The 10778-nt window shown below is 43.7% G+C and overlaps 1 protein-coding gene across 1 annotated transcript in view; it reads left to right on the forward strand.

Moving 5' to 3' along the window:
• Nol10 (nucleolar protein 10) overlaps window positions 1-10778 on the forward strand; it is an 84621-nt gene that overhangs the window by 69046 nt on the left and 4797 nt on the right. Inside the window, exons 17-19 of the mRNA XM_029540909.1 lie at window positions 1767-1937; window positions 2467-2714; window positions 10294-10396. Coding sequence (XP_029396769.1) covers window positions 1767-1937; window positions 2467-2714; window positions 10294-10396 — 522 coding nt within the window. The remainder of the gene's footprint in view (window positions 1-1766; window positions 1938-2466; window positions 2715-10293; window positions 10397-10778) is intronic.

Genomic DNA, 10778 nt, shown 5'->3' on the forward strand with positions numbered 1-10778 from the left:
GGAGTTACATATGGTTAGTTGTGAGCTGCCTAGTGTAGGTACTGGAAGCAGAACCTAGATCTCTGCTAGAGTAGTAAGTTCTCTTAACTGCTGATCATCCTGCCCTTCTTTTCCAATTTCTACTTGTTGAAACCTATTTGGTTTTAGGTCTCCTTAATGCCATGTCCCTAGGATACCCTCTAGGATGTTTCTTTTTTTTTTTTCGAGACAGGGTTTCTCTGTATAGCCCTGGCTGTCCTGGAACTCACTCTGTAGACCAGGCTGGCCTCGAACTCAGAAGTCCATGTGCCTCTGCCTCCCAAGTGCTGGGATTAAAGGTATGCACCACCACGCCCGACCTGGATATTTCTATTAAATTACTTTTTTTTCCCCTCTGAGTACCTTCATACACCTGAACATACTTCATACATTCTGAATGCCCTTTATACATTCTGAACATTTTTTTTTTCATACAGAGCTTTGTAGCAAACACTTTGCGGTTTTTTTTTTCTTCCCTCTGAAGTTGGCATCAGACACTAGGTCTTTTCTTTCCTTGGTCTATTTTAGAAATGATATTTACTCAAGGATGACTTGTGAATTTGTATCTCTTAGAGTTTTAGTTAAGGGATTATGGTTTATAGTTCCATACAAGTAATAAGCGGGCCATACTTTGCCGTGGCTTGTGATTTGCTGTGTTTTTCTGTAGCTCTGCTACACTGATGCGGCATTCAGGACTGAGTTCAAAAGTGGAGCATCAGCCAGTTTGGTGAAGTGAGAGCCATCACAAGTAGGCTGGTGCTCTGATTTATAATCATTCCTGGGTGTCTGGTTTCCACTGGCTTCCAGGCCCTAAGTGTGAAATGACCATCATCTGAGTCAGTGAGCAAATGTGTTTGTTATACATGTTAGGAAGCTTGCTATGTAAAACTGTACAAATAAAAAGGAATTTAATGTCAGTTCTGAACAATGCAAAGGAATCTGAATAGCCAAAGCTTTGTTATATAGAGACTGTACCTTGTCTGTTAAGAATAATCCATGGTCCAAGGAAGAAAACCAATGGAGTTATCCTTATAATGCATGGAAGTGTTCCAGCTTCATAGTTGGGAATTTCATAGTTCCTGTGTTGGAGACAGTAAAGTACGACTGCCAGCTACACCACCACACTGACTGACAGCTTAAACTCCTTCCATTGTGGACTGTGACATTGGAAAGCTTTCTTATTTTACTTTAATATGATAGCTATACTTTATAAGCCATATCCTAGCCTGGCAGTGGTGGCACACACCTTTAGTCCTCATCCATGGGAGACAGAGGCTGGAAGATCTCAGTTGAGTTGGAGGCCAGCCTGGTCTACAGAGAGAGTTCCAGGACAACCAGAGCTGTTACACAGAGAAACCCTGACTCAAACAAACAAAGCCATATCTTAAAATTTATGTATTTCCTTGAAAAATATTGAGTTGTCTGTATTTGTTTTGTCCTAAAAATACCAATTGAAGAAAACTCTTTCCTATTTAGTAAGCATAATATTAACATAAAGATTCATTTTTAGATCATTATGTATAACAGTCAAGAATTATCAATCAGCTGTTAAATTTATCAATAGAATTTGTTTTGTTGTTGGAAAGTAAAACCTAGAATCAATCAGAAAATTCTAGAAATTGTTTCTAAAGAAATTTTGAACATTGTATAATGTTAATAGTCTATACCTTATGGACTAAGTGTTGTAAAACCATTTTCTGGTTTGTTTGTTAAGTTCAGATACTGACTGGTCCCTGTCTCTCCTACAGAGCCTCCCTAATATCCTCACGGATGATCGATTTAAAGTTATGTTTGAGAACCCTGACTTCCAGGTGGACGAGGACAGTGAAGAGTTCAGGCTTCTCAATCCCCTGGTCTCAAGGATTAGTGAGAAGAGGAAGAAGCAGCTGAGACTCTTGGAGCAGCAGGAGCTCAAGAATGTAAGGCATGCCTGTCTTCAATTAGCTGGGGATGGCTTCTTCTTGTTTGCCTGTGTTTAAGACCTTTTATTCTGCAGTATACATGGCCCTGTGTTGCAAAAGGACACTTCGACACCAATCTACTATGTCCCCCTCACCCCTCTCCTCCTGTTAGTCCTGTTGTTCCACTGGACAGTCGAACTTCTACTCTCATGTCATACGTGCACACGAGTCTGTGTGTGCACATGTGTATTCTATATAAAATCTAAGAGCCTCAAGTGAGGAAAATCATGACATTTCATAAAGACAGATACTGTGCATTTACAGCTTCTTAACATAAAGTCTGTGAATTACAAAGCCTCTGATTATACATGAGAGGTAATTAGTTGCATACTAATTGCTTGACATTCAGCCTGGAGTGTATCTTATTAATTAAAGGCATTTCTTCTGATGCTCCATGGAGCAGCTGTCACATACTCTGATGGGCTGGTGCCTCTAATGGTCCATGTTTGGCCGGGGGAAGAGCTTTTCCTGCTATTTTTGATTTCAGGAAGAGGAGGAAGAACGGGAAGGAAAACCCAGTGATGCAGAAAGTTCAGAGAGTTCAGATGATGAAAAAGATTGGGTTGAAGAAGTCAGGAAGCAGCGCAGACTCCTGCAGCAGGAAGAAAGAGTGAAGCGGCAGGAGCAACTGAAGGAGGACCAGCAGACAGTCCTGAAGCCCCAGTTCTACGAGATCAAAGCAGGCGAAGAGTTCAGGAGCTTCAAAGAGTCTGCCACCAAGCAGAGACTGATGAAGTGAGTAGCCTGTGGAGTCCAGCCATGCTTCTTCCTCACACACCTCCCTGTCCTCTCACACCCCTGTTCTCTCTGCGTGATGGGTACCAGCAGCAAAGTCACCAGTAGAGCCACTGGGCTCTCACTGCCCTTTAAAGTCTTCATATATTAACATATGTTAGGACACTTTTAATCTCTAAAAGCCTCACTCTTGTCCCCGTGTTTTCCATTGGGTTGCCCAAGCCTGTAGGTACTTGCTGTGTCCACACCCTGCAGGTCAAAAAGCATAGCAAAGGCCTCTTTACAAAAGTGATGTTTAATCAATTTGTTTGTTTTGAGAACGTTTTGTTAGGAAGCCCAGGCTGCTTCAAGCTTTCCATTCTCCTTCCTCGCATCACTTTTGAGGCGTACAGGACCTCTGGTTAACAACCAGATCAAGAGCTGGGGGATTCCATTTTGGTAAAGTGTTTGCTGTTCCAGTGTGAGGGCCTGAATTTGATTCCCAGCACCCATGCAAAAGAGCTGGATGCAGTTGTTCATGCCTGGGAACAGACTGGTCCCGGGACTTGGCCAGTCAGTCTAGCCAAATCTGAAGAAACCAAGATCATCAGTAGGAAATTATGTCTCAAGAAAAAAGAAGGAGAAGCTGGGTGTAGTGCCATACACCTTTAATCCCAGCACTCAGGCAGCAAAGGCAGGAGAATTACAAGTTCAAGGCCAACCTAGACTCCTAATAAGTCCCAGGGCTGTACAGAAAGACCCTGTCTCAAAAATAATTTACTAATTAATTAATTTTAAAAAGTAGAGAGTAATTGAAAAAGATACTCAATTTTGGCCACCAGCCTCTGCATACATGTGCACTCACACACACACACACACACACACACACACACACACACAGACAAACATACCGAACCTTACCTAGCTCAGTTACCTGATTATTGGAAATTAACTCAGAATTTTGCTAGAAATATTAAATCCTTTACAACTGAGTGGAGACATAGAAGATCAGTAGAGTAGACAAATGCAGGGAGATAGGAAGAGTGGTGGCTGCCAGGCCCTTTCAGACAGGAGAGTGAGGAGCTCCTTTTAGTGGGTGCCAAGCTTCTGTGGGATGCCAAGCATGCCCTGGAGATGCTGCTGCTGCTGCTGCTGCTGCTTGTGTTGGCTATGCAGCATGTGATATGTGTGCTGCTCCCAGGCTGGCCACCTCACATGCTGTATGTGGCTCTCTTGTAAATATTCACCAGCATGAAAGAGCATCAGCCCTCAGAAAAGTCGTACTTTGAACTATTTTCAGTTGTCAAGTATCAAATTGCATCTTCCCTTTGAGACTCTGTAAGCAGAACATTGAGATAACACTGGCCACTCTGAGTAGTCTTTGCGAGAAGAATTAGGATGTCCTTTGGAGCAGCTGGTTGGGCCAGAGACATTAGGCTGAGCCAATACTGCTGTGCATTTTCAGCTTCCTTCTCCAGCACCCAGTTTTCCATTCAGGGAAAGGGATTTTTAGAAAGTCCAGGGGAGAAAGGTGGAGTGGGGAAGGCATTGGTGTTGCTTCTGGAGTTCAGACATGTCTTTTCTCATCTTCACACTTCAGCTGCTTATCTAACACATGCTGGGACAGCATGGTCAGCCGCTCCTTCCCCTTACAACCTAGGAGCACGTGTGTTCCAGTTAAACAAACGTGTGTTATAAAGAAGCTAGTGGCATACACAAACACACACACGCACACACACGAGAGAGAGAGAGAGAGAGAGAGAGAGAGAGAGAGAGAGAGAGAGAGAGAGAGAGAGAGTGAGTGTGTGTGTCATGGATAGAATTTTGTCTGAGGCAGCCGTTTGGTTCGTTTTGGTTTTTTAGAGACAAGAGTCTGACTCTACAGAGAGCCCAAGTTGGCTTAGGCTTGGATCAGGCTGGAATGTGTTTTCACCTACGTGTGAGTGGAATTGCAGTCATGTTGCCGCTCTGTCCTTAGCCTTTTGAGAAACTGCTAAATAGCTTTGCAGGGTGGGCACACCATAACTGTACAGCTTGCTTTGTCCAGGGTTACTCTCAGACCACTACTGCAGACTGCTTTTATTGTTTATTTTCTGCTGCATTTGTCTTGCTTTGTGCACTCCCAACTAGTGCTTGGAATGGAATAGGCACTGGAAGGATAGCCTGTCAGTTGCCCCTTCAGGTCTTCTCAAGAAAACCTCATGTCCTGGTAACCACTGGTAGGAAACTGAAGTGGTTGTTTTCAGTGTAACCATAGGAATTAGGCCACTGTGGGGGGTGGGAGGATGACTAAGCTTGATAACATTCTTCCTGTGGGCTGGAGCTGGAGCTGGATATTAATGTGAAAAACAAGCAGGGTAAAAGTTTGTATTTAGGGGCTAAAGAGGTGGGTCAGCAGTTAAGAACATGTGTTGTTTTTTGGTTTTTTGTTTTTTTCAATAAACAGGGTTCAGTTCCCAGCACCAACATGGTGGTTCACAAACATCTGAAATGCCAGTTCCAGGGGATCTGATTACCTTTTCTGACCTCCACAGAACCAGGCCCACACATGATACATATATATGAAGATGAAACACTCATATATATAAAACACAATTTTAAAATATTTTTAGGGTTTTTTAAAATCCTTACTTACTAGAGCAGAAGAAATTGGCTCCATGGTAGAGAGTGCTAGCTATTCTTTCAGAGAACCAGCGTTTACTTCCAGCACTGACATCAGAAGGCTCACAACCATGTGTAAGGCTAGCTCCCAGGGAACCTGACTCCCTCTTCCAGCTTCACTCTCATAAAGCACACACTCATGCAGATTGTACCAGTAATTTTAAAATTTTTAAGAGTAAACATCAGGTCTAGCGAGGTGCCTGTATGGGTAAAAACACTTGCTGGCAACCTAAGTTTGATCCAAGGTCCCTCATGGTGGAATGAAAGAGTGGGCTACTAGAAGCTGTCTGACTACCACACATGCTCCTTCTCTGCACTAAATAAATAAAATGCAGTAAACAAGAAATACACAACAGCTGAGGGAATCCTGCAGCGAAGCACAGTCTGTGAGTAAAACAGTTGCTCTGAGAAGAGCTGGGGAGGTTACAGAGCTTGCTTCTTAAAGGGCTAACCCAGTGGGGCTGCCTAGCACTGGCAAAAACAGTTTACTGAGTGCTAGTCTTGACTGGATTATTGTGGTAAATCCTGGGCTTGCAGATTTTAATACTGCTTAGTAAAGCATTGAACCATTATCCTTTAAAGAACTGAAATAACTCCTTATGTTTATCCCATGAGTCACCACAAGGCAGTCCAGGAAAGATGGCACCAAAATGGGATGTATTATGTTTAAATATTCACTCAGATTTGCCCAGCTTGAAAATTATTTTTGTAGCAGAGAAAGTAAACAGTCAGTAGTCAGCAGGTTTTAGATAAATACACATGTCCATCAACACAAATTTCATGCTTTACATGTTGCTGTGTTTGTGAGTTATTTACCCACTTATCAGCTTCCCCACCCCCTAACAATTCGTCAAATATCCAAGGAGTGCCTGGAATGAATGAGCTAAGACCCTCCTAAACCCCAAGGACAGGAAGGACACATGTCTGTTTCTCCTATCCTAGCAGATATCCTCTGACTCAGAGAGATGTGGAAGAGAGAGAAAAGAAAGAAAGGGGCTTGATTTAGGGAAAACTGAGGAAACGGTTTGTGAGAGTCCTGTTGGAATTAGTCTTTTGAAAGCTAGAGTGCTGAGCACTCAGTGGGGTGTGGCCAAGTCCCAGCAGACCCCTGGAGAGCCATGGAGAACTGTCCAGCTGAGATTAGCATCATCAGACCTGTCCTCAGCAGTCCTCAGTATCACAACCCCTTACGTAACAATACTGCATGTTCCTCGGAGAAGTCAGTCTCTCAGCGTTAGAGCAATGGTATGAGAGAGACTGTACTTCCAAGGAGCCATTCAGACTGTCAGAGAGTGTAAGAAGAGAGAGAGCTGCCCCCCAATACCCAAAAAGGGCCATGTGCCTAGACCCTACCCAAGGCCAGAGGCAAGAGGAGCTTGCAGTCTCAGAGCTAGGTTATTACCCAAAAGGCTATGTGAAGGTAGGGGGAGGCATACACCAACTCTAACACTGGCTACTGATTTAAACCCCAGAGCAGAATGGAACAGTTGAGGGTAGCATTGAAATATCCAGCATGTTTCCTGTGAAGTGAAGCAAATCTGACATTGAAAGCATGGAGCTGGAATTGCAGCTTGTGTTCATAAGCTGTCTTCTTGATGGTATGCCAGTGGACAAGTGGGGACCTAAGGCTGGGTTGTGGTTCATGTTCATTTGAGAGGTGCTAGCCCTTTTGTATGACGTGAAAGGCTACAGGGTACTGAGGGTATGTTTAGGAAGAAATAGAATCCCAGGGAAAACAGGTTTGTTGAATCAGATAAATGCCATACATCTGTTTAGTTGAGTGTGCTGAGAGATTGAAGCATTTTTTGACTGCTTAAATTGATCACCCTCACTGGAGCTTTTGAAGTACCTTTGGCAAACTAGCAGTATTGAGAGTATTTGTAACTTTTATAGGAAAAGCAAAATTTTGTCAGTTATTTAAAAGATGCACTTATTTAGCGTGTATGTATATGCACTTACCTGAGTTTATGTGCATGGTGTACATGCAGATACCCTGGAGTTTAGACAGATGTGGGCTGCTGGTGTGTGTGCCGGGGATCAGACTGGGTCCTCGGCAAGGACAGAGATGACCTAACCAGTGAGCCCCCAGCATTGGGGATTTAGGCGTACCCAATATTAACACTTGAAACACTAAAGCACTTTTATATTTTCTGTTTGGATGCCGTTTTCCATGTGACTAGAATCTGTTCAGAGGAACATTAAGGTTCATTGCCTTCTGCTTTTTAGCTTGCCCTCCCCTGCAGAGGGATTAAAAAACTGGTTGAAGGGTGATTTTTCTTTAATTAAATGTTGCTAATTAAAGAAATTATAAAGTATGTGTGTATTTTAAGCCTCAAAGAAGTAAGTCATTCTCCTTTCCTGGGGCAGCTAATAAATAACTCACTAGATTTTTCCCCTTGTAGTGTATGCCTATTTTCTTTTTTATATTAAGGTGTCCTTACTAATCGCTTAGGCTCTTCCCTTTATGTTCTACCCTGGATAGCTGGGCGATTCAGCTTCTAATCTTAATTCCTGTGTCTTCCTTTGTAATCAGCATAATGCTTTTATTAACTTGTTCTGCTTACATTTTTTCCCTGAAGTACGTAATTGAACCAACTAGAAAGTGTCTGAAGTGACCTGAAGCCTGGGCTCGGGGAGATAAGGAGGGCCTGAAGTAAGGGAAGCCGGCCCGTTCCCAACTGCCTGCTCCCCTGCATCCTGTCCCACTTGCTGCTACACTGTCTGTCCTGCATCTTCTCTCTGACCAGTCACACTCAAGCAGCAGACTGGCCTGCCGGGTAGCAGCCACACACTGATGTTCAAAGGGAGGGGAGGGAGCTCGCTTTAATGTAGACACCATCCAAGCTGTCTCTGATCTTCTGCCATGGCGCGTCCTAACACTCAGCTTGCCTCTCTGAGCAGCCCAGACAGGACAAGTTTTGACAGGTCCAGGAGGAGAGAACATTGGGAGAAAGGCGGTTATGTGCCCTAGTGTGGAGGAAGTCAGGGACTCTTAAAGAGTAGTAATTTCCCACAATTGACTTGAAAAGTCTTTTACTTCCCAAATTAAGGTGCTCTGTGGCCCACTTTGTCTCAGTGGCTCCATAGTTGAGAATTCCTGCTAACTTTGAAGCTCGACATGTAGAGCTGTAAAAGCCGCCGTGAACAGGCAGAGGAATCTGCCTAGGTGGACAGTCTGCTGCACCAGTCAGCTTGTGCCTCACTTTTGAGTTATTTAAAAAATTGCAACTAGATTTTAATTCCTTCCAGTTTGTCATGTGGAAGCTTGTCTCTGGGAACACTTGATGGACATGTATCCTGAAGAGATGTGTATAAATCTGTGGTCTCACACACCTGAAAAGTCTAAAGCTGGAACCCTGGCTGTAGACTTGATCCACATACGGCCTGGGGCAAGTCACTTAACATTTACCCCCCTTTTGCCATCTATAAAGGATAAATCCTTCTGTCTCAGGGATGTTGAAAGGATTAATTAGTTAGTCTGTAAAGAACTTTGAAGATGAAAAGTGCTTTAAAAGTGCTTCTTAATAACGTTATCGCCTAGAAAAGAGTGCCACTTTTATGCTAACCACTTATGCCTCAGACTATGTAACGAAGGTGTGCTTAGCACGCTACAGGTAGCTATAAAGTGAGGTGGACGTCTCATGGTGTGAACATCAAACATCGGCTTCAAAATCTCAAAGGAACCTCATTGTGTGGTAGCTCCCTCAAGAGCAGGGATGCACTCCTAATCAGTCACAGAGATCATTCCAGGGGACAGAGGATGTCTCCACAAACTGCCCTGCTCCTTGTTTTTAGTAGGGACTTTAAGAGGTCCTCAGTGGGGTCCCTCAAGGGAAGGTGGGAGATGGAAGGGGCCTTGAGCTTTATTTTATTTTTGTGGACTCACTTGGTTTGAAGAGGAAGAAAGAGAACTGCAAGGGAAGCAGCACTCTTTTAAGTTTCACCACTATTGGAATTTGAATGTAATATTGGTCCCGGAGAGTTGGGCCTGCACCATGCATTCCTGTAATCCCAGAACTAGGAAGGCTAAAGCAGATTGCCTAGAATTCAAGACCAGCTTGCACTATAACGTAAAAAGTCTTTGTCTTAGTACAGGCGCGCGCGCGCGCGCGCACACACACACACACACACACACACACACGCACGCACGCACGCACGCATGCGTGCACGTGCTCTCCCCAGTATTGGAAGCACATAAGGATTTTTCATTATAAAGAAGAAAATTACAGATCAACCAACAGTTATGGAGATAGCCATTGTATAAAGAGACTAGAATAGTTTAGAAAACCTCATCAAGAAGTGAATTGAGATTCAACTCTGGAACAGAGTGTCAAAACCTTAAGATTCTAGCAGACATCTCAATGGAAAGAAATCAGGTAGAATTTACCCAACATGTAAACATGTCGGTGTGAACAGAGGAATTTGTGTTCGGTTGTCCATGCAGAAGATGGGGATTGACTAAGGCTGATGAAGAAAAACCAAAGGTGTCAGAGACCTCCTGTGACAGGGAACTCAACTTGCACCCAGTTCCTTGTAGGAGGTGAACAAGGGCCTGTGTGTCCACCTACCTTGCAGGTTTAAATACAGAGTGACCTAGAGTTACCATCGCTGCAAACTATCCCAGGAAACCACAGGCCAGAAACATTGTTCCTTGCATTTTTAGCTCCAGAATTCTAATCCAGTGAACTAAGTGGCAGCCATTGAGATTGAGGTCCTCAACTACTGAATTAGTTAGTGTTTTTGTCAGCCACTGTTTTTACAGTGTGCTTATGGAAAAATGACAGTTTGAGGGCAGCCGACTCTGGGCTCTTCTAGACAAGTGTTACTGTTTACCATGTGCATGAAAGACTTGTTCATATGATCAGTCCTAATTAAACCTTATTCCAAATAGTCAATCAAAGCATGTTAATGAATATGTTGTTTTTTTAACCTCCTACAGCAAAACTCTGGAAGATCGGTTGAAACTTGAAGCAAAACATGGGACATTGAATGTATCAGACACCACTGTTGGCAGCAAGCAGCTGACATTCACTCTCAAGAGGGTGAGTAGTTTCACACAGAAAAGCTCTAGGCATGTGTGTATTATGGCTTTGGGACCATTCTCCCAAGTTCTTCTCATTGAGGAAGCTGTGATCCCTACTCCAGTGTTTCCTATAGCCAGAGCCCCAGCTGGGTGACAGCTACAGAACAACAGTCATGGGGGAAAAGCCTCATGCTGTAGTCAGCCCTGCTTGCTAACCTGTGTTCCTCTGGGTCTCTGACCTAGCTACACAAGAGGGAAGAAGGAAGGGGATAAACACACCCTGTACTTACCTAGAAAGGACTACCAAGGGACTTGCCCAGGTAAAGTCAGTTCCCAGGGTGATTTCTCAGTCAATGATAATCTGTTTTAAGATCCTTTTCCTCCTCCCCTCCCCTCCCCTC

Source organism: Mus pahari, chromosome 7 (assembly GCF_900095145.1).
Source record: "Mus pahari chromosome 7, PAHARI_EIJ_v1.1, whole genome shotgun sequence".
NCBI classification, from domain to species: Eukaryota; Metazoa; Chordata; class Mammalia; order Rodentia; family Muridae; genus Mus; species Mus pahari.